At 33.1% G+C, this 24951-nt stretch overlaps 3 protein-coding genes across 6 annotated transcripts in view; 2 read left to right on the forward strand and 1 right to left on the reverse strand.

Annotated features, from left to right (window-relative positions):
• The window catches only part of LOC132700710 (xaa-Pro aminopeptidase 1-like), a 53862-nt gene that overhangs the window by 22828 nt on the left and 6083 nt on the right, over positions 1-24951 (reverse strand). The gene's annotated exons all lie outside the window — the stretch shown is intronic.
• LOC132700409 (catalase-like) lies at positions 6244-9360 on the forward strand. The gene is made up of 7 exons (XM_060667711.1): positions 6244-6312; positions 6954-7225; positions 7741-7914; positions 7998-8212; positions 8267-8569; positions 8621-8885; positions 8945-9360. Exons 1-7 carry the CDS (start codon positions 6244-6246, stop codon positions 9174-9176), a joined length of 1530 nt encoding a protein of 509 aa, XP_060523694.1. The 3' UTR covers positions 9177-9360.
• LOC132700384 (catalase-like) lies at positions 10088-19886 on the forward strand. Of its 2 annotated transcripts, XM_060667658.1 has the most exons (8): positions 10088-10119; positions 10414-10500; positions 11405-11676; positions 14059-14232; positions 14283-14497; positions 16834-17136; positions 18138-18457; positions 19028-19886. In XM_060667658.1, exons 2-8 carry the CDS (start codon positions 10426-10428, stop codon positions 19211-19213), a joined length of 1545 nt encoding a protein of 514 aa, XP_060523641.1. In that variant the 5' UTR covers positions 10088-10119; positions 10414-10425; the 3' UTR covers positions 19214-19886. The 2 variants fall into 2 exon arrangements, with proteins under 2 accessions (XP_060523641.1, XP_060523640.1); XM_060667657.1 differs by lacking the exon at positions 10088-10119 and having other exon boundaries at positions 10354-10500.

Raw genomic sequence — 24951 nt, forward strand, 5'->3', positions numbered from 1 at the left:
TTTAGTAGGTACATATATGGTTTTGAAATTTTGTAGTTAGTTTACTTTCTCATAAAAAACTATAAAGCCATCAAAAAGTTTTTTTGCAGAATCTTGCCAACTTGTTGTTATATTGTGAAAAAACGAAAAATCATTTACTGGTTCCAATTTATTTGTGTTCTGAATTTCTTGTTTGTCCTTTAAGGATGTCACAGGAAGAGTCGCAGTGCATAACTTCGCGGTTTTAAAGATACAGCAAAATTAATTTATCTTGTATCAAAATCGACAAAAAATCCTTGTTTTATTCGATCGATTTCACACGATTGATTTAGTAATTTAATATCAGAAAAGTTTCATTAATTCCTTTTTTATTTGTTCCTGAGTAATCCTAGAACTGAACACGTACATCTAAACTTAAATTGAATGGAATAATATCTTAAAAACATAAAAAAATCGGTATCCAAAGTGATGCATAAATCTTTAAAATTCACAAGGGCCTTATGTCTCTTCTTTTTGCTGTTGCCCTGGTAGCTTGTTGACGTCATTATCCATTCTTACTCCCACGCGTGACGTTACCCCTAGAGCCAGTCGACGACTTTACAAAGCAAGGTCGAGTCGTTGACTGCTCCCTTTGTCCTCATGTTCATAATATTTCATTTATTTGTTAAGGGTGTGTCATGATGCTCGCCATGGGCGTAACGAATTTCATTTGACGCTAGAGTGCGGTGCTTAAAAAATAGTTTTATTCGCTTAATAATTGCAAGAACCAAATTAAAGGGTAAAAGTTCAGTCTGTTTCCAAATGGTTAATTTAAGGGTACGTCCATAGTAGTAGGTAGAAAATTATCTAAAAAAAAGTAAATTGGGCACTGTGATTATTCAAAATTTTCATAATTGGTAATCAGTGATCAACAAATTCATTGATTTAAATGTTTAGCCTTACACATGATAATCGCAGTTAAAAGATGTTGCAGAATGAGTGGAATTGGAATTTAAATCATTGCGAGAAAAAATTCTTTGTATTTTAAAATTCCCTATAAAAATTTGAATAGAGTTTAGACAAGACGACATTCAATATGAACGATATGAATTTTTCCTGAAAAAAGCAAAACCGCAAAAGAACTATGAAATTGTTTGTTTCCATTGAAAAATATAAAGTACCACAAGATTTCTAAATTTGAGTCTCCTGGAACGAAGACATGAATGCCGATATTTATGAAGATTACTTTAAAAAAATAGTGAAATATCTTGGGATGGCCTGGGATGGATATGAATGGATATCCTTCACGACGCATACGAAAAACACCAACTTCGACTTATCAGTAAAATGAAGAACTATTTGCTAAAGTGCATTTACGTATTAATATTTAAAATACGATGGTATTTTAAATATTCTCTGGAAGATAGCAAAAAATCGAAATATTGTAATCCTGCGGATACTACTAGATAGAAAAAGATGAAAAAAATCTGCGATCTTGACAAAGTAGTTGATCGAACGGCAGGTGGGTATTGTAAATTTTACAGGCGTTACAGCATACAGGGTTTATTATAAGTTATATCAAAGTATAGTAACTGTGCAAATTGTCGAGTTTATACTACTATTTCGATGGTTTAATCTAACAGAAGGTCCTGTTGATTCGGAATATACCCCATACTTTTGAGTTTACCATTTCTTAATATAACCCTCTTAATAAAGCCCGTAGGTGTGTGTTAAAATATGGCCGCACACACTGTACATATCTTTAATTTTTATTATCCGCGAATATTAAATCTAATTAAATTAAACTTTAATTCAATTTGTTTTTACATCCCATACGCAATTCTTTCATATATAAAACAATATTTGAAACAAATTAACATATATTATTATTACTCCGCGCTGTTTAGAAATATTATTAGAAATATAGATGCTCACTATCTATAATTCTAACAATAATGGCGAGTCGCCCTCGTTTACAATCGATTTAAAATCTGGGCCCTTCGTCAAAGCTTTTCGCCAAGACATCTCCTTCGTATCTCTGCGTCCCGGGTACAATCTTGACGTCATTTTAGCACACCTTTAAGGCGTTGAAGTTCTTTCAACTTTCGGCCTTCTTCTTTATTTTCCATCCGTATGCACGCACCACTCTGCAAGACATCGTATGGTATTCGTTATGCCGAATCTTTTCCACCATATATATACCCATGCGTCACAAACGATAGTTGAAAATATTCATTGTTCGCTGTTCTTGTTAATCATTTTTGTGTATGTAATTAATTCTCATTTTTGGCTGCCACTGTAGTCACTCATATTCCCCCATTATACGTAGTAGGAATCATAAAGTACACTTTATGAGGTCAATTTATGATTATATATGTATTATTATTATAGAGAAATGTTAATATAGACATATTTCTTGTTTGTTTACCTTCATCAATTGCACGTGGCTTCTAGTCAGTCGCTCTGCATTTGTGTTGGTTTCATTAGTCCGCACTCCTCTTTATTTGGTTGGTGCTGATTTTGAACAATATAAAATTACATTGATTATTCTGGCAATAGATTCCTATCGCCACAGCCTATATGGTAATGACTGGGCCCAGGTTTTCAGAGGCAAAGCTATGATTAAATAATTTCTCACTTTACACTTTATTCGCCTCTCGACTTACATTATAGGTGGGAATTCGGGTGTCACTGGAACTGGAGAGATCAAAAAGGGAGAACCCGGAGTCCAAAAGATATACTTGTCGATATGCGAGTCGAGGTAAGGAAATATCTATGTAATTTAACAAAAGTATCAATGCCACAAATATATATAATTTTTAAATATTCTTGACTAAAAATAAATGGTTGTAACTTGTAACCGAGCATTATGAATTCATTTTTCTGTCTTAAAAAAACTTTATGCGCAAATTGTCTGTTTAATACAATGTATTGTATCGATGCATCGATATTTAGATGTATATCGAACATCTTTTTTCAGGGTTAAAGTAGACAGTCCGCAGACAAGCCAGCTTTAAGACACGTGAGTTCTAGGACAAGAAGTCAGCCAAGTCTTCTGTTAACCTCTGTTAATCAGAGAGAGATCCTGTTCGTTTGATTGCCGCATCCTTAAATAAAAAATGCTTGGTGTAATTTTTATAACATATGTAAATTGATTTTAAGGCGATTTTACTGAGTTATTTTGAGTGGGATGCCAACCCCTAAAAATCCGCCTAACGGCGTCGTATCTGTTGGTGTATCAAAAATTAATCGCGATGTATGGCAACGTGTGTCGAGGGAAAGCGTCCCGTGACGTATAAACCGGCGGCTTTCACGACGACGCAGACCCTGTTAGCAGGAGAATAGCATAAAGGAAGCGTAGACGTCGCGACGCTGAACTGATAGCAAATGTTCTTCTACTAACGAGTGAAATGTAATGATTTTTGCGGGTTTATGCAGAGATATCGACGTGGGACAAAAACTAGGGTCAAGGATATTGTGCTGCCTGCTTAATAAGTTCCAACAAGGCAGTATCAATCTAAAAATGTAAATAGTGAGATTTAACAGCTTGAAAGGAGTTGGATGATAGTTCAGCTCATTGATATTTTAGCTGGGCAAAGAAATAATCGACATATGGTGCATTCGAATCTGAAGGTATTGTCTGTCAAATAAAATAGCACCGTTCAAGATACCACAAACAAAAGCTCATATTAGGTTTATCATACATTTTCTAAGGATTTGGAAATGTTAGTGACAAGCGAATATCGGACAAACAAGAGTTATGCCTTAATGATCTTTATATATTAATATGTATTAATAACATAACTTAAGGACAAGTTTCGTTACCTGTTTCATTGAACACTTTATTCCAAATTTAAAGTTATATAATAAAATTGTTATGATTTTTTTTGCATTGTAGTGGTTTACATATTTATTATTTGATTGTCATTGTCGTTTTACTTAGTCGAAACCAAAATAAGAGCGATGTGATTTTTACTTTTGAAGCATGTCATTAAAATTGTTTCTTAACTCTTGCGTAATCTGTAAATGTTGAAACTTAATTTCCTACATTGTTTCCCTACCCCTGGCGGGCGGCATTTACAGAGCTGCGCAAGTACTTTCAAGTTCACAGCAATTTTTCTCGTTGAAACGCAAAGATCTTAATGTACACTCAGGTACAAAAAAACGCAAACAGTTATTATTTGATAAAAGAATGTATATATTATTTAAATTTTTAGTCTAATTTTTAAAATTTTTTAGCAAAAAAATCAGATCCACCGGATTCTCACTTCTATCTCCATTTCATAATTATATTCATTTTCATTACGATTAACATTCTTCAGAAGCAGAAAAAAACAACAATTTCCTTATAGTGAACTCACTCACTCTTGCTCTTAATAGCGAACTACTGCATTTAAATAAGTGAACCGAACAACAAATCGTACTAACTCGCTCTTAACAAAAATTAGTATTTAAAGTCCCTGTTAGAATTAACAAAATGCTGAATATGTAAGTCATCTTATCCTCAGTTTGGTACAAACTTATATATAACATTCACCCTTCCCGTATTGTCAAAGGATGAGGTATTCTTTTTAAATTGGTCAACTTATAGTCGCTTCGATATCTTATTTAATTTATGCAATTTTTAGACACTCTGTATAATTTTGTTATCCTTTATTTGCAATTTCACACAATCACCACTCTTTTATTGATTGTTGACTATCGTATATTATTATTTCTGTTTCAATTAGCAATTTATTAAAAAACCTAAACCGTATTAAAAAATTAGAGGCACGAGACGCATATGAAAAAAGCATCTGTTTATTCATCAAGTTGACGGCGACGCTGAATAGCGTCATGAAGCGTCTGGATTTCGGATTAAGGATGTCTGTCGCTAACCCATAAATCCAGGCGGCGTGGGAGCTCAACTCTGGCTCTCACCGCAAGGAGAGCAGAAGACACAAAGAAGTATAAATCCAGGATTACACTTATCCCTTTAACGTTTCGCTAGCGTAACATCTGTATGGAGGCAGTTAAACTGGCATTCCATGCAATATGTTCAGTGCATTCGACTGTTAAAAGAAATTCCACAGCGAAACCGGTTAAATTAATTTCTGCCATACGTTCAAATCGTGTTTTATGCTTTATTTAAGTGTAAATATTGCCCTCAGTTAATTTAGAACGTATCAACACGGCAGCGATTGTAAAAAAAATATATTGGTAACCCGTTTAGAATCGAAACATACCAAAACTATTGTGGATTTAAAAATTATACTTTTAATACCTACTTACTTCAGTAATGGTATGATTAATTGGAAGTCCGAATAGTGTTTTCTGCAGAATGACATATAAAAAAGTGGCACAACGTCTTAATCGAAAGCCAACGCTAAGCAAGTTCGACTCAACAGCGGACGCAAGAGTAACCCAGAACTTTTTGAAATACTATTACAATACTCTGCGGATCTTTCTTTGCCATATTGCATGCAGTAATTTAAAAAAAAATGCATTTTGGAATTGGTGAGTACTAAGCTATGAGGGTGATCTATTAAAAGTAGTAAATCCGTTTTTAAAAACATACTAGACTTGTCAGAGTGTAAGGCGAGTTTTTCAAAAAATCTTTACTGTATCTAAAAAAAGTGTAGTGGAATATTAAAAGACAAATAACTCGCTAACGGCATAAGATATAGATATTGACCAAGAAAGGACTACTTTTTTACAGTTAAAATAATATTAGCTCGTAGGGTTAGAAATTATTATAGAATTATGTTGGATCGAGGTTTAAACGAATATCGAATAGGATTTCTCGAAAGAAATGTCTCCACCGATCATGAAATTGTTGTAATTTGTCGAAAATTCAGATTCACTTTCAAAACTATTTTAGAATATACCTTTTCAACGACTAACTTTTGCCACCAAATGCATCAAATAATTCGTTTTACATTGTATTATATAACCATTATCAAACTGTCATCAATCAATAATTTTTAAAAAGCCATTTTCAACTATAAAAAAACACAATAAAATAGATTAATTTTGACAAAATATTTTCGGATTCGTGGTAGTGCGTCAACCAAATATAAAGTAAGGCCCATTTTGATTTCCCTTTGTACGGCTTGGTCAAGTCCGATTAAAATTATGATAAAAGTCACGATAATAACGCAACAAACACCCGCTTCAACCACAAATTTCGACAATGTGGTTAAATCTTTTGAGTTAATTTTGGTAACCGCATATATTCGGCCTTATATTTAGGCGTTTGTCGATCATACTGCTCTCAGTGAACTAAGCAAGTGTTAAAGTAACGTCATGTCACACAAAAATCACCATAGAGATCCGGCATCCAATCAGCTCCTAAACTTTGCAAAAGAACATGAGGTGCGTTTATTATGTAGCATTAATGTTAACTGTCTTTAACAGTTTTTTTCTTAATATTGATAACTAACCAAAAACTAAATCTTACAAACATAGTGGTAAAATCTCGCGTTTTATTGTGTTTTATAAAAGATATAAAATTTTAGAGCTAAAATTGTTACTAAATATTTGCCGAAAACGGAATTCTCTGCTGTCTTATCAAGTTATTCGCTGTTCTTATTACTTTGATTTAGAAAGAGCTTTTCTAGAACTAGAATATTTAGGATGGTTCATCTTTTGCGCTAATTATCAGGAAGCTGGCGACTACCTGCAGTCTAGCATATATCTTTTGACTTTTGGTACTTCTACAATACTGATCTATTCTATTAGATTATGTGTTGCAGACATTGTTCCAGAATTGTGATGTTTCATATTTAAACCGTATTATACAGAACATTATTTCTCAAGTTTAAGATTTTAACTTGGGGAACTTTTTGTTTGTTTCTTATTTTGTAGCATTTGTGCCATAAAAGTTTCTAGCACCTTTTAAAATTTGTAATTTTAATATTTATTATTTATACATTGTCTGTAGATAGATTTATTTTTATTCTTGAAATGAAGCGATCAATAAAATAGTGAAAACTTTTTCTTTAACCGTGTTGCAGGATAAAAAGGACTCAATAACAACAAATGGAGGCAATCCGGTCGGTTATAAAGACGCCAGTTTGACAGTCGGATATCATGGGCCTATTTTGCTTCAAGATATTTGGTTACTTGACGAAATGAGTCATTTTACCAAAGAGCGTAATCCAGAAAGAGTAGTCCACGCCAGAGGTGCAGGAGCGTTTGGTTATTTTGAAGTTACTCACGATATAACGAAATACACGGCAGCCAAGCCATTTGCTCATATTGGAAAAAAGACGCCAATCGCAATCAGGTATCACAGATTTGCAAAATTTAATCAAAAATGAGACGGAGTGTTCCTTTATAAACAACGCCACTTTGGTCAAAATGGAAATTCCGAAGTCACAATTTTGTAAAAATAGAAAATGTTCTAACAATACTAAAAATGAATAAGCACTAATATAAATATATTATGTTTAGTGCAGTGTCCTTTGTTTTCAATTTAGCGAGACATAAACGTAACCAAACACCTGCTGACAGCATATAATGATAATTAAAAGTCTTTGAATTTTCAAAATCATTGCTACAACCAGGACTCTCTTAACAAACCGCAAAAGAAAGCATTTGTTATGGAAAAAATCTACAATATGTAAATATAAAGCTAAACTAGTTCGTTTTAAGGTTTTAAGAAAATCGCTATACACTATTTTTGAAAAATTTAAAATTAAAAGGGAATATTTTTCTGCCAAGAATTTTGTAAAATCTTTCCTGATGGAAGGCAAGAGAAAATTATTTTTATTTTTAAAAAAATTATATTAATTATTACAGATTCTCAACAGTGGCTGGAGAACGTGGATATGCTGATACCGTTCGAGATGTAAGAGGATTTGCAATCAAGTTCTACACAGAGGACGGTATTTGGGATTTAGTTGGAAATAACACACCAATATTTTTCATCAAAGATGGAGCGTTATTCCCGAGTTTCATTCACATCATGAAAAGGTAGGCTAGAGGCTGGAGTGCACTCACACCAAAACAAAATGTTGAGTCTATAAGATCGCATGCTATTTCCAGTGTTATTTCAGAAATCCAGTAACAAACATTCGTCCAGATTACGATATGTTTTTCGACATGATATCTCTTAGACCAGAAACGACACATCAAACCTTAATTACTTTCTCCGACAGAGGTCTGCCGAGATCTTTCAGGCATATGCACGGGTACGGCTCACACACTTACGGATTTGTGAATGAAGAAGGAAAATTCAATTGGGTGAAATTTCACTTTGTTACCAATCAAGGTACATTGTCACCGACTGACGGATGAATTACCTGTATTGTATCGTATATTGTAGGAATTCAAAACATGTCTGCTGAAGAAGCTCAAAAGCTCGCTGGTGAAGATCCCGATTACCACACGAGAGATCTCTACAACGCCATCGCCAAGGGTGATTATCCTTCGTGGAACATGTATATCCAAATTATGACCCCCGAACAGGCTGCCAAAAACCCTTACGATCCTTTCGACTTAACCAAAGTTTGGTTGCACGCTGACTATCCGCTGATCCCAGTTGGAAGGATCGTGCTCAACAAGAATCCAAGTAATTATTATGCAGAAATTGAGCAGATTGCAATGGACGTCGCGAATATGATTCCAGGTAAGTATTGTAAACAATCATTAGGGCATTTAAAATGTGATAAATTTGAAGGTATCGAGCCGTCCCCAGACAGGATGCTTCAACTACGTCTCTTCGCTTACAGAGATACCCATCAATATCGCTTAGGGCCCAATTATCGGCAGTTACCAGTAAATAGTCCGGAAAAAGTGAGTAACTTTTCGAGAGACGGATATGGTACTGTTAACAGTCAAGGTGGGGCCCCTAATTATCACCCAAATAGTTTTTGTGGGCCTGAAAATGATGAAAGGGCACATGATCTAACCCCTACTATTCCTTTACACGGAGATGCTAAGAGGTACTATAGCTTTAGTATTCAAGATTTTGAGAAATATTATAGATGAACTATATTTTCAGAATCGACAGTGGTGACGACGACAATTATACGCAAGCACGTTTGTTATGGCAAAGAGTGTTGAAGGACGACGAGAGAGAAAGACTTGTTACCAACTTGGCAGACTGGTTGAAGAGGACCACCACGAAGATCCAAAATCGGGCTATTAAAAATTTCGCTCAAGTTGACCCCGAGCTAGGGATAAAGTTACGGGAGGTTCTCAATGCCGACGAAGAATTCCATGTGGAACTCTAAAGTCGAAAATAGACCATTTACTTTTTTTACCCATCTTTGCTAATTGATAACGTCAGAATTGAAATTCATAAAGATTTAGATTATGTATTGAACGATCGATTAGATGAAAAACAACTAAGCTTAAGTTTGCACAATCTATATTCTAAATAGCAACATTTACTTGTTTGTACCTACAGTTTGTACCTACTGTCAACTATAGCTTCTGCAAAATGTAAAAATTTTATATGTTATATGTTATATAAATTATATTACATTATATTTAGGCTTTTTAACAATAAAAATAATTTACATAAGTTTTTCCCTGACTATTTTGATATAAATGTTGCATTAGTTAGATATTGGCCGAAATTAATAACGTATACATATGACGTAAATCGATTTGAATCGCCCATGAAACCGCACTTGGGTCGTATAGATATCGTATCTAAAATTCCACGACTTTGACGCCAGCCTTAATTTGATGCCCTCCGCCGTGGAGTGGACCAAAAAATTAAAAATAAATAAATATAAAATTTTTAGTGGGGAAATCTAAAACGCAATATCTGCGAGAGATTAAATCCTACTCGTTTGTTTTTAAAAATATTTGGTGATAAAAAATATGCTCCATTTGTCAATATAGAAAATTATCATTATTAATAACATAAATGATATGAGGGTCAAATGTTCAAATTTCAAAACGTCTTTTAAATGGAAACGATTAAGAACCTCTAATCAAAAACGTATCAGAATTTAAATTTAAAACCAAAAATAAGTACAACAAAACTAATAAATATAAAACAGAGCCCATGTCTTGAAATATTTATTTATTTCAAGTATATTCGTTGCATCATTTTTAAAATTAGAAAATTAAACATGCCCAATAAAAAATGGCGATCAAAACAACGAATTTGTTATTCCAATAACAAAAAAAAAGTGAAAACATTTCAAAAAATAGATAATTTTGGTAAGATTTTTTTTAATTTCTAAATTTCGTATTTCCGGCTCTTTTCGTTGCATTTGAAGAAAATATGTATCTTAACCACAGAAAACATGTTTTCCTGCGGTTAAGCCTCATTCACGCACATTTTTTTTTAAACCGGCTATCGCCACACCACTTTTTAAAAAGTGCGTTGCAAAACAGATAACAAAGCCTATATAAAACATATTCTTTAAATCAAGTTCTTTGTGACGTCGGAATTTTAATTTGCCAATACAACCGCGCAGTTTGGGGTTGATCGCTTTTCAATACCGTTTTCAGGAGTGCTACAAAATGTCTCATCTCGTGGCTTTCAGCGCACGGGATCCTGCATCCAATCAACTTTTGGATTGGTCTAAGAAGCATGAGGTGAGTTTTCTGATCAATTTAGAAAAACATAACGGAGTTCATATCCTTGCTTATTTTAAATTAAATTATTTAAATATATTGTATATAACTACTTTTTTGTTATTCCTCCCAACAATCTAGAGATATTTCTCGATTAATATTGCCACCTATAGTATATGCTATATAGTAAATGCAATTTCTATTTCGAACAATATGGTAGTTTTACATACACTTAGTCAATCAATTTTGCGTGTGTCCGACATTTCAAAAACTAAAAGAAAAAAAGGAACGTAGGAAAAACAAAAAATATTTTAATAAACAAGTATCATACACAAAAACTATTTCAAGCTATGCGCAATGCACCAAACTATCTTTTGCCACATATGGAAATTTATTTCCACGGTGTAATTCATTCAGTCTAAATGGCTATAAAGTTTTATAGACAAGACAACTGGGCTCGTGGCCATAATGAACAATTCATGACTAGGCTTGTAGCTCTTAACTGTTTTTATAGCTTAGAATTTCGAAGTGGTCAATATGGCATTCGGATTCGTTTTAACATTCATTTCAGTTAAAATTTAACACTTAGGAGAGTTAATATTATCATATTACGAAATAGCCGCGACAAGAAAAATGCCCATGTTTAAAAAGGTTTGGTGCTTTTGAAATTTAAAAACTTATTATTTTCGAGAAAAGTGTGAGGTTTTCAACGAACTTACTTTCTGTTGCTATGTAGCGTATAATTATATACTTGAGTGTTGCGTTTAGGGTTGCCAAATTTGCAAATTTTATTCAAAATATAGGTATCAAATCCACGTATCACATTGAGTTATGATAACTACTTTTAATTTTTCAAAAATTTCAACGTCATTTTGTGCGAGTTTGTCCAAATTAAAAATTAAGAACTTTCTGCCTGACATAATAGGATGAAAATCGAAGCATGACAACCGACGCAGGAAACCCAATAGCGATGAAGACGGCCAGTGAGACAGTGGGTTTCCACGGTCCAACACTTCTGCAGGACTGGGTCCTCGTGAATGAGCTTTCCCATTTTAGCCGAGAAAGAATACCGGAAAGGGTAGTACACGCTAAAGGAGCGGCCGCATTTGGTTACTTCGAGGTTACCCACGATATTACGCAGTATACGGCTGCCAAGGTTTTTTCCGAAATTGGCAAAAGGACGCCAATTGCGGTGAGGTAGGTATAGCCGGCCCAGAATTACAGATGGAAATGCAATTTTGCCAATTTAACTCTCAGATGCCCTACAGCTAATGACATGTATTAGTAAGAAATTTTAAATTTATTAAAATTAAAATTTTAAAAATTAAAGAAATTTAATTATTAAGAAAATTTAAATCGCCGTGTCATTGGTAATTTTTAATTTCTAAGCTTAGTCTGTGGTTAGTTTAGGGTTTATTTTTTATTCTTTATACTAAACTGTTGTTTATGCTATTTCAGAAATAATGACACTGTATGAAAAATTAGATTTATCAAAACCATTTTTTTACAATTATGCATGCGAGAAAAACAAAACGTAGGGTTAGTAGTTAAGTTTTTTCCAAGTGACGTATAAAACAAAACACCATCAATTTTCATACATATAATCCTATAACATATTTTTTTAAATCGAACACCCTGTATATTATATATGTGTTTAATAGAATATCTTATTCCGATTACAATAATGTAACACACTTTATATTTTAGTCCACTCGTTTTTGACAAATCGGCAAAAATAGGAAACTTTTATATAAATTCAAAGAGTGCCGTGACTGAGTGCAACAGCAATAATTATTTACAAATTAACATAGAACAAAAACAGTAAAAACTGACAGACATACTAAAGTAGAAAATTATTTAACTATTCCAAATACTGCTGTATGTGACCACCATTTTCCTGAACAAATTTCTCATACACTCTAATTTTTCCGGATTGTCTTTTAACTGATTGATTGCGTCTGAAATACTTTATTATTTCAAGGAGTTCTGTGCACGTGATTTTTTGTGTCCCCAAAAGAAAAAATCCATTAAAGTTAAGTCCATAGTTCCGCTATTCCCTATCCAATTACTGGATATTTCATGTTAAGAAAATTTTTAACTTGCACAATATTGTGAGGAGGGGCACCGTCTTGCTGCCATATAATCGGCGCTGATATATTTAAGGTTAAATCTTCTATATATTGTTCTATTTGCCCATTTATGACACCACAGCATATGTACACTAATTGATTGGTATTTTGTGTATTTGTGTAGGATTATTTAAAGAGCAATATATCGTATTTTGTCTATTACAACCCTTTCTTGTAGTGAACGAACATTCATCAGTCCATAAAGTATTTTTCAAAAAAATATTCTCACTATGTCTATTTAAAAAATCCAAAAAACACTTCATCCTCCTTTGACATTGTTCTGCTCTTAGTTTTTGATTTTGACCTTATATTCCTTCAAAACTGAGTGGATTGATCCCCGAATAATACCTGTCTCTTCATATACTCTAGTAATAGAGAAAACTCGATGAATATGTTTGCCTTATTTTCTTCACTTAACACATTATGGTCCCGCCATACCTTTTTAGTATTTAATACGTTACCCTTTTCTGCAAATTTCTTTGCCAGTCTTAGAAATATCTGTTTTGAAGGAGCTCGGCGCTCTGGAAAAAGCCTAACATACTGACGACGAGCTACGGTTGCACTTTTATTATTCAGAAAGTATACTTGAAGCATATCACTCCGTTCACGGATGCTAAATTCATGAAAAACCATTTTTTCTACTCCCGTCTGTAAAATACCTAATGACCCGCCGATCTAGCGTGCGGGAAGCATCGCTTTACCACGTCAATTTCGTTTCCCACGAGCCATTCGGACATTCCGAGATTTTACTGCACAGATTTAGGAACGATCGGATGTTTTCGGAGATATTTCCCACGCTTCGAATTTTGTCGTTTGTCAATTCTGACGGTAATGTCAGTGAAGGTATTCGTGTTGTTTTTCGAAAATGTACCCAAAAACTAACGGTCGTAGAAAAAGTATAGTAAGCAAAACGTTCGGTAAACTTTTTAACTCACTCTTTTATTAAAAACTCGCTCCGCTCATGTCAAATAAACTAGTGAGTCAAATGCCGTTTATCGTACTTGTTCCATAATATACTATTAACAATAATGACTTGGACAATAATTCAACCATCAACGTTGTTTACTCATATGTCAAACATAAACATATTTTTATTTGTCCGTCACGGCACTCTTAGAACTTATATAAAAATTTCCTATTTTTGCTGATTAGATAAGCAATTCATTTGTTTTTGCTTCAAGAGAGCCATTCGAAAACTAGGGAGATCCAAAGTCGTTTGATTATAACAATATAGTATTTTGGAAAAATTCAATTTTTATTTCAATATTAAACTCTATTAAACCCCTGGCGTTAGATTTCAAACAAACAAAATATATTTGAATGTAGATTGTAGACTGTAGTAGAAATGTCTTGCAGGTCACAATATGCCGATTTCGATGGATTTTAAAACAACAAAGAAAAACACGAATTCAAAAAGTATTTCACCGAGTAAATTAATATTAAATTTCAGATATTCTCAAGTAGCTGGCGAGAAAGGTTACGCAGACACGTACAGAGACCTAAGAGGTTTTGCAATTAAGTTCTATACAGAAGATGGTATTTGGGACCTTGTGGGAAACAATAGCCCGATATTTTTTGTGAATGACGCTGCGAACTTTCCCAGTTTCATTCATGCCCTTAAAAGGTAAGTCGATTTGGAATTTTGGACCAAAACCGTTGTGCCTTATACTTCAGGAATCCCGTGACCAATATCCGACCCGATTACGACGCGTTTTTTGATTTCGTTTCTTTGAGAACCGAGAGCGCCCATCAGACCATCCAACTGTTTACAGACAGAGGCATACCAGCAAGTTATAGGCGAATGCACGGCTATGGCGCAAATACATTTTCGTTTATAAATAGTGATGGCAAATTTTTCTACTGCAAGTTCCACTACTTGACTAATCAGGGTGAGCACATCTCTAAACAATAAGTCGGTGGTAGACATTCAACCATTTTTTTTTCGTATTTGACCTACATTAACAAAGTATCGATAATAAAAAACAAATTTAAATCAGTTTTAATATGATTTTTTTTCAAAATTTAACATTTTTCGGTTGTTGATATTATTTATTTATTCATTCATTCCTTAATTTAAACATAACAAAACACAATATATATATATATATATATATATATATATATATATATATATATATATATATATATATATATATATATATATATATATATATATATATATATATATATATATATATATATATATATATATATATATATATATATATATATATATTCTCACGTATTGATTCACGGATGGAAAAATGTGATGACACTATATTCCGGGATATCATCCGTTCGCTCGTTGAACTCCGACTGGAATCCTGCAAATCTTGCATCCGACTGGAATCCTGCAGACGTTTCGCCAAAATCTCACTTGGCATCTTCAATGCTCGCGCTCCGAAAACACTATGTGTGTGTGTTCGAAGTGTTTTCGGAGCGCGAGCATTGAAGATGCCAAGTGAGATTTTGGCGAAACGTCTGCAGGATTCCAGTCGGATGCAAGATTTGCAGGATTCCAGTCGGAGTTCAACGAGCGAACGGATGATATCCCGGAATATAGTGTTCTCATATATATATATATATATATATATATATATATATATATATATATATATATATATATATATATATATATATATATATATATATATATATATATATATATATATATATATATACTAAATTAGTTAGAAGATTTAACGAAAATTTAAATTACTGGTTTACACAGTGCATGAATGAAAATAAGAGACATATACAGCAACAAATACAGCTCATGCCATACCTACCTAATCTAATTGTGCGGTGTGTACTAAGACTAATCCACATATTAATTTGATTTTTAATGTTTTTTTTTCAGTTCAACTAGCAAAATATTTACAATTTTGGGAGCCACAAAAGATATATCTGTGTAGTACTGTTACAATTGAGTTGTGGTATTGTGATTAACACTAGCTTAACGCAATTGTGAAATTACAAAATATACGGCGCACTCTTTGTATATAGATAACTCAAAAATTTCATGGGTACGTAACAAAGATATGGAATCAAAGGGAAAGTCGAGAATTGATAGACGCATTTGTCAAATTTCCTATAGATTTTCTCTTTGCAAGCAGCAAGCATCTGATCTCAAAGTATATTTATTTCTTTATAATACGGATTTTATAGAGCTTAATAAGTTCTTCAATGTTAATTTTGACATATTTAGTATGGATATTTCAAAACTTTAATTTTCAATTAGAACCTATCCATGGGGTTGGATAAAATTTGCTGTCATTTTCGAAAAACTAACCAAAACAGGTTTAAATCTGTTGTTTTACGGCTTGAAAAAGATCATGAATACCTTAAGCAAAAAATAAGTACAAATACAATTTAAAGCAATAAGCAAACGCACATTTTACCGATACCTACGATTACTGTTTCCTACAAGTAATGTTTACAAAATGTTTATGCCAAATCACTAATTGAACTGATGATGTTTTCGGTCAAAATGAATTAATATTGATGATAGTTTACAAAGTGTCAAATTCATGCCCCTCCAATTTTTTTTAAATATGTTAAAAATCTCTTGAATTTGTTTCGCATAATATTGGTCAAACAAACAAATTTGTCATAGCACTCGTAGTTTCCGAACTACAGTGGCGTAGTCAGTCAACCCACATATTTTTCATAAGTAATTTGTCATTCTACAAGCTTCACGGAGATTTACAGTCTGATTCATTAGTGTAGGATATCTCCATAAACGTTCTCCACATATTTCAAATAAGACACTCTGTATATTATTATTATTATTATTATTTGATATTTTCTACCAAAAGTTAATTCGAACCCAAAGATAGAAGTGATTTTGATCAAGTTTGAAATGGTTTTCTTTTTATTTACTTTATATCAGGAAGTTAAAAGGAAGGAAATTTTGCTATAAAATAACCGATTAGTAAAGTATTTTAATAAAGTAAAATGAATGTCATACTGTTTGTAGCATCGTTTGTACAACAAGTGTTGGAGACTTTTTTTATTTATTGCAAGAAAAATTTTTATATGTTGTCGAAATAATTTCGTGGCTAATTTATGTTGCGAACTAATTTCAATAATGGAAAACAATTTAATTACTTTTTTAAAATAAATTTTTAAAGAGATATAAAAGTGTGCAGCAGTAAGTTACAGTATAACAGTATGTATATATGTATGTGTAACAATTATATCTTTTCTTATTGTTCTTCTTCAGGAATAGCCAATTTAACGCAAAGCGTAGCGGATAAGTTGGCGGGAGAACAACCGGACTTCTTAGTCAGAGATTTGTATAATGCCATTGCCGGCGGTGATTACCCGTCATGGTCATTTTACGTTCAAATTATGACTCCAGAACAGGCTGCAAAAAATCCGTACGACCCATTCGACAATTCCAAAGTTTGGTTGCACGGCGATTATCCTTTAATTCCGGTTGGAAGGTTCGTTCTCAACAAGAATCCTAGCAATTACTTTGCGGAGGTGGAACAGCTAGCTTTCGATGTATCTCATTTGATTCCAGGTGAGTTACTAATTGTATACTAACCCTATATTTAAATCGGTTGGTAATTCACATTTCTGGTAGAGTTTTTAACACCTCTTGCGAAAGGGGAATTATTTTTAGAATTTATGGTGGTTGCCTATTATAACTTATCCGTCGTTAACTGATTAATGATTAAGTACTCGTTAAATTTTTAAATAGTAACGCGTTTATTATCATTACTTGAGATATATCAACACTTGGTTATTTGAATTGTGTTGATAAAATCACGTCTACTTTTATGATAAGGTGTTACCTCATCGAACGTGTTTATAGGATTTCTTATCTTTCTATAGTTCGCAGCTGCAGTTGTTTCTCTTAATACTTGTCAACAACGTCGGATTTTACCGATTTATTAGCAATTTGCGATTTGTTGGAATGGAAGATTAATTTTTTTTTTTACTTTCCGTTTTCTGTTTATCATCGACAAGTAGACTACTAACTTAAGTTAGGAAAACTGGATTATTTTGGGTATATATGATTGCACAAATATTCATTTGTTTTTGTTTAGCTAAAAGAAGGTTACAAAAACTTTTTTTTTAATTTTTATTTGGAAATCCGTTTGGTATAGAAGCCACAGAAACAAGTTTCAATTATCTACTTAAATACACAAAATGTACAAAATGTTTATAAAATTATGACTTATTTATATGACAAATTGAATTAAGTTGAATTACTAGAACGTAGACGCAAATATTAAAAATCATCTTTAAATCTTTTAAATTATCATTTATCATTTTACCCTTTACCTTTTTCTAATACAGTAGTAGTTCTCGTATTTTGAAGATACTTTTCGAAACTCTATATAAAGTTATAGTTGTTTCATAGTAGTAATAACAATGGAGAAATTTTTATTTTTCATGCGATTAAATGTTAAGATGTATTTGTTTTGTATCTAGCTCACTCGATAAAACTGAATGTCGATTTGATATTAAGGTTTGATTTTAAGAATATTTTTTATTTACTTTGGTCCGTACTTTTAGGAATCGATATATCTCCCGATAGAATGTTGCAAGGTCGTGTTTATAACTACGGCGACACCCAGCGCTACCGCTTGGGTATTAACGGCAACCAGTTACCCGTGAATAGCCCTTTCAGGATGGCAAATTACGAGAGAGACGGCAAAACAACCCTGAACAGTCAAGGAGGGGCTCCGAACTATTTCCCCAACAGTTTCAGGGGACCGGAGAATGACAAGCGCGCTCAAGCTTTGTATCCCACAATACCTTTGGTTGGGAGCACCCAGAGAACAGATAACGGATTGACTGATAATTACACTCAAGGAAGACTCTTGTGGCAAAAAGTAAGTATACGAAAGTTATTCAAATGATTTACTTTAAATTATACAGGTAAACATAGTGCTTCAAATAAAATTTGGGGAATTTTTTCCGTAGGATTATACTTTAGATCGACGTTACGGGGTGTGTCACAAGTAGGGCTTTGTAGGAAAGTTCTAGAAACACTATTTATAGAGTTTTTCAAGTTCCTGTATATTACCTTCGAATTCTATGTAGGGAGCTAGTCCAGTTTTGTTTAAGTTTTTTATAAATTTTTGAAACGTTCAAAGGTAAACTCATCATGAGTTTTGTTCCGAACAATAACGTGTAAAAACTATATTCATTACGTTAATTACATTTCATTAATTATTATACAGATAACCGTCCAATATTATTTACAACAATTATTTAGAAATATTTAAAATTAATCCATTATTTAAAAGAAAACCTTTTGGTTTGTTGCCCAAGTTGGATATCTTCTGTCAGTCCGCTACGCTTGATACGTAAATTTTGATAAGTTTTCGTTAGTTTTGAATCTGTGTTGTTTTTACATTCTTCGACGTTAATATCTATTCTTGTAGTGATAATGATTACAGGTTCTTAAAGATGATGAACGTGAAAGAACTATCCAAAATGCTTTAGCATGGTTGAGACAAACCAACAGCGTCATAGCTGAACGTACGATCACCAACATTTTCGAAAAGACCGACCAAGAATTAGGAAGAAGATTACGAGAGGGATTAAAAACTCCGCAAATTTTGGATACACATGTCGCGTTGTAAAACTTTGTCACTTAGTGCATTGACTTAGATGCTATGAAATGTTTTATAATGAACTGAATGAATTATATGTTAATTCGTTTATTAAAAATTGTTGCATGAGAATACGAAGTCCTATTATTCTATACTTAAAGAAGGTTAAAAGTAAAGTTTAGGAGCATAACACCATCAATGCGCCATTTTCTTCTGTACTGTGTATCCTGTGTATTGTTGTCTAGTTTGCATGGCTTCTTTTACGATCTGTGTCCATGTACCTTCCTTCACCCGGTTCAGACGCCCTATCATTTCAATCCATTTTTCTCCACTCCACTTATTGTATTGCTTGAGATATTTTGCAGTCGTGAGATTCTACAACTCGGAAGTATCGCATCCATTTCTAAGGCCTGTAATTTATTGCTTTATTTTTTTGAGAGGTCCCATGTTACTGTTGGATCGGGGTATTATTTTCTTTGTGGAGTTTTGCAAGCTCCTGGCCACCATATACCATTTGGCTTCATATTCTTTAAGCTTTCATATTATTCTTTGACCAATTTATTTAGCACTAGCTGACCCAGCAGACTTCGTACTGCCTCAATCGATAAATAAAAGACCTAAACTTTTGTATAAAATAATCTTAAAAGAACAAAATGAATCCGTAAAGTTAGGTATACACCTATATTTCTTAGACAACACTGAGTGATTATAATTTTATACGAACTTTATTGAATAGCAATAAAGTTCATATTTAGAAAAAAACGCTTACATGGGAAAAAGAAAAGGGCTGTTTTTAAGGTTTTCCGGCAATTGCTATAATTTTTCTCACCTTTTAAACTTTCCCTAGACCTCCACGAACATTTCAAGACCAAGATAAGATAAATCCGTTCTGCCGTTCTCGAGTTTTAGCGAGACTAACGAACAGCAATTAATTTTTATATATATAGATGAGATACATATACATATAATGAAAAGAGTAAGTGCTATGGAGCATCCCTGGAACAAGCCTTTTGATGATGGGAATGCATTCGACAGTTTCCCGTTTATCTTTATTAAAAATGTTGTTCTTACATAGTTTGGTTTATGTTTGAGCTAGCAAACATTTTAAATATTCTGGCGTGCGATAGGTACCTTGTCGGTACGCTATGCCTTTTTTAGAGCTATAAACACTAGATATATTTCCCAATTTCTGGATTCGTGTTTTTCTTCAAAACTTCGTTCCATTAATAATTACGTCATGTAACGTTTCGTTCCTTGTAATATATGAACACTTGGTTAATTGAATTAAAGTATTGATAAAATCATGTCTACATTTACGATAATTAAAAGTGTTTATATGACTTCTTATCTGGTTATGCAGCTGCAGTTGCTTCTCTTAAAACCCTTGAATAACGTACAGTTTTTACATATTTTTAAGCGTGTGTCTTTTCAATTTTTACAGTTTCAGTAACAAATTTTTGGGGATGTCTCCAGAAGTTTGGCCCCTGTGTTACAAATGAAGATTCCTTTTTCATTTTTTTCATTTTCGTCTTCTGTTCATCATTCTCTATCAGGGTTACGCTGAACGCAATAAACTGAAAATTTATAAAAAACAAGTTCAGAGGAATAAATAAATTTTACAATGCATTGATGAAATTCCAAATTGAATTATCCAAAACAACGTGATATGAATCAAAGAAATGTAAATATTATAAAAACACACATTTCCCTTCTTGTAAACATAAAAAAGGTGATACAAAAGTGGGAACACTCATTTTGTGAGACAACAAATGGAATTCTCGAATGTTTAGGGCAAACCCTTTATTTTATTTCATTGTATTTTTTTACTTCGGGATGTTACTAACGGTAACAATGCAATGTTTTTGTTTTACTTTACTTTTAAAAATTGCTGCTGAGAACGCCATAAAAATTTATTTTGCTGCAGTATTTTTTATTTTCGGCCTCTTTGGAAAATTACAATAGTAGTACAATTATTTTGTCACTGCCGCCTTTTTCATATAATTCACATATAATTGCTTTGAACTTTTTTAAACTAATTGATTTGTCATTTTTCTCATGTATGCCGTATATGCAAAAAAGTTAGTTCTGGCTGTGGTTGTAACGAATTTGATTTTGTTTGCACATAGTTCAGTTATTTTTAATATATTGTTCATATTGCAATCAGTTGTATTTTTGTTGTATCAATTTTAGACTTATACACATTTTTGTAAAAGCCTAAATAATATTACAACATATAACTTACACTATCCAAGAGTTTGATTTTTTAAAAATTATATGAATGTTTTGCTATTTTTACTTGTTTAAACAAAAAGCACTAAAGAAATCTGTAATAATAATAAACTATTCAAAAGAAACGTATTTGACGGAAAATAAGCTTTTATGAAAAGCAAGCAAAATGCAGTCCAACAAATATTCTAAATATTATAATCGTATCTTTAGCTTTCCGATTTTCCAGAATTAATGCATATTACTTAACATTCAATGTTAAAAAAAACGACCATTCCTTCACACGAGGAAGTTTTGTTGTGCCGTGCCATCTATGTATTCGTCTGGCCACCGAGTCTGGTCGACCCACCGAAAAAAGCAACGGTAGAGGTTATTAACCCTTCTCAACGATGACGATACGTCAGATGCACTTGCTGCAGTTCGTACCCCTTATGCACCTCAAACCTCTACGCGACTCTGCTTTCCTGGTGGAAAAACCACGTGATTTCAACAACACTCCCACGCCTGAGGGGCTTTACGCAAAAGATGCATGCACACACGAAAACAATAGGAAACCTTCAGACCCGAAAGTACTCTTTTTTCGTTAAGTCCAAGAATTTGTCCGACTTTATTCCAGCCAACCAAATCGATTAATGCTTTGCGAAACTGTCATTTTAAAAATTTATAGAAAAATGAGAGAGGATGGTTAAATAGATATCTTCATTTGATTAGATGGAGAGCTCTAAATCTGCTTCATTGATTTGCTGTTTTCAATACATAAACTACAATTGTCTAATAATATAATGATTAAATTAAGTTGAGTGTACTCGCTTTGGCGCGCGCTATTTCTAATCTGGAAACTGAAAAATCTATATCCTCGTATGTGTCATGTGTGATTTTCCTTATCGACAACTTGATTTCACCCGCAGTAACATTATGCTACCCTAATACTCATGTGGATTTTATTTCCAACAAATTCACGCATGATCGCACACAGGGCTGCTCCAATATCGGTCACAAAATTCAGGTGGCGAAAGGGGGATAATAATAATCGTTATTGTTTAAGCGAGAATGTTACCAATTAATTTAATTAAATGCGTTTTGTTGATGAAACGCGTAATGGCGGGAGTTACGTAGTTACCACACTAAGCCAAAGAGGCAGCGCGTTTTTCAAATCGGATGAATATTTTTTGGCAATCAGGGCTTTTTTTTATTTTGTACATGAGTTGGTGTCAATTGCATCGATTGACGGATACGCATGCAGATGTCAAATTTTTGAAAGAAGATCCACACGCTGTCGAAAGTGCCAGAAGCGATATCTGCACAACAGGAGAGCAGAAGCCGGTGAGTGTGTTCGTTTTTAAGCAGCTAGGAATCTTCTGTTTACATAATATATAATACAAACCAACCACCTCTAATATCAAGGCAACATTTCTATTAGTTTATTATAACTTAGTAGGAGAGAACATTCTGTATCGGCTATTCTTTTGTGACCATTAAAATATGAAAAGAAAGCACTCACCAAATGTGTCACAAATTACAAGGGCATCATGTTTTTTATGATAAAACAAATTAAACAAACCTTCGCAGATGGCCGGCCATCTGCTCGAAGTTAGAACAAAAATGTCTTCCGCCATCAGGATAACATAACGTAAAAGTGATCAATTGGTTTTTCCGTTAATTTTATGCAACGTATCGAAATTTAAGTAGAATATTTATCAAAGGAACAGAAGCAAGCGACAGGTTACACCGTAGCTTCAATATTCTACCCAGGCACAACTTATTCGTATAAAATAATGCTCAAAAAAATCTCCAACATTATACGTTCAAAATCAAAAGACGCTCGCTGATTGCAAAACCATTATTGTAGTGGGGGTCTCGAGAAAAACTCTCAAAAATTGTCCCACAAAGGGGTAAGATAATAGTGAATTTCTAATAACAGGGGACTAGTAAAATAAAGGGGTCGAAAAAAATACGTTTAAATAATAAATTGTTAGCGCAATTATTGCCGTAAACATCGTCAGAGTATGCGCCATTATTCACTCACCTGGTTAATAAAATAAAACTAGATATTTCACAAGTTAATTAATCTTTCCGACGCCAAATAATTACTGCAACATGTTTTCTAGAGCCCCTGTCGCATTCGCCATAAATTAATCGCGGTTGATATAATCAGAAATTACAATACACGGAAAATTAATGCTAAAGTATAACTAGGCATGAAAATGAATGAACGAACTGTAATTAAACATGGTTTCATAGTTTACAATAATTTTAATGCTAAAGATTATTTTACTCGATACGGACAATGGAATGCGTAAAACCCTAAAAATATTTTTTTGGAAAGTATTTGGCCATGATTCTAACTTTAAACTATTTTTTGACCGGCCCATTTATACATCTAATTACCCAAACGATTAACTGACCCGGCTAGGTTTTTGTTTACCTTTGATTTATCTACCACGACATGCAACTTCACGCCAGAGGCGTAGAGGAATAGTTCTTTCGAAGCGCATAAAAGTAGAAATGACAGGTACACCAAAGTCAGAAATCAGCTCCTTTTAATGATACTTCATAATAATATATATAGAAATATAGTTATTTAATTTAGCTCAATAGAATTTTTTCATCCTAAGGTATTGTTTCTTGAGGATTCGCCAAAATTTTGAAAAAGTTTCACAATGAAATGGAAAATCGCCGGTTTAGAATTCTTGGCTGAAGTTATGAATGATTCAGATTTATTTAAATTAAAAAAAATGACGAAATCGATGTAAGTGGTTGGCGGCTAAACCACTCATAAAGCCGAATAAAAGACGAAAATAGACTTCCTACTAAAAAATACCACAAAATTGATCATCAAATCCAGTTGATGAGAGTTTATCGTGAGCGTGGTTGGTACTATAAAATACAATGTTGCACATGTGCAGTGTGGTTAGTTTGGCAATTATATTGTAAATATGTGAACCATAATATGGTATCTGTATCTGTACCAATATATGAACAAAAATGAGCATTTAGTTTATACTCGGTCATTTGGAGTAAATTATGAATATAATATGAATAAAAGGCAATAGCAGCAAAGATTTGTTTTAACCATTCAATGTGAGAATCTAGTCCATAATTTTGGAGTTTGATAGGTAGCACTAATGTTGATAAACTAAAAAACTTTTTTAGATATGTTGGTAACCCGAGTCGGAGAAGATGTCAAAAATTGTGACGACAAGTGTTGCCCAGAAATTGTAGAATATTTAATAAGGTACTTAAAACTTCACTTCATTTTACCTGAACTCGCTATAGTGAGCTCACTGTTTTCTGGAAATAGATGGTGACTTGTCAGTACGACGTATTTTTGGTTGGCTACACGATGCAAACTATTCTGTTTGTTTTCCAAATTCCACTTCTTATTTTTTCAGTCTAGTGACTATTATGAAGATATTGTAATTATATTATTATTTCGAACAAATTGATAATAATAAGATACATTTTATGTATATTTGCGACATATCTGTGTTTCTTTAATAGTTCGGTAAGTATCCAGAAAAATCCTGAGTAACGTCGCTGTT

Source organism: Cylas formicarius, unplaced genomic scaffold (genome assembly GCF_029955315.1).
Source record: "Cylas formicarius isolate icCylForm1 unplaced genomic scaffold, icCylForm1.1 PGA_scaffold_4__25_contigs__length_36172078, whole genome shotgun sequence".
Taxonomy (NCBI): Eukaryota; Metazoa; Arthropoda; class Insecta; order Coleoptera; family Brentidae; genus Cylas; species Cylas formicarius.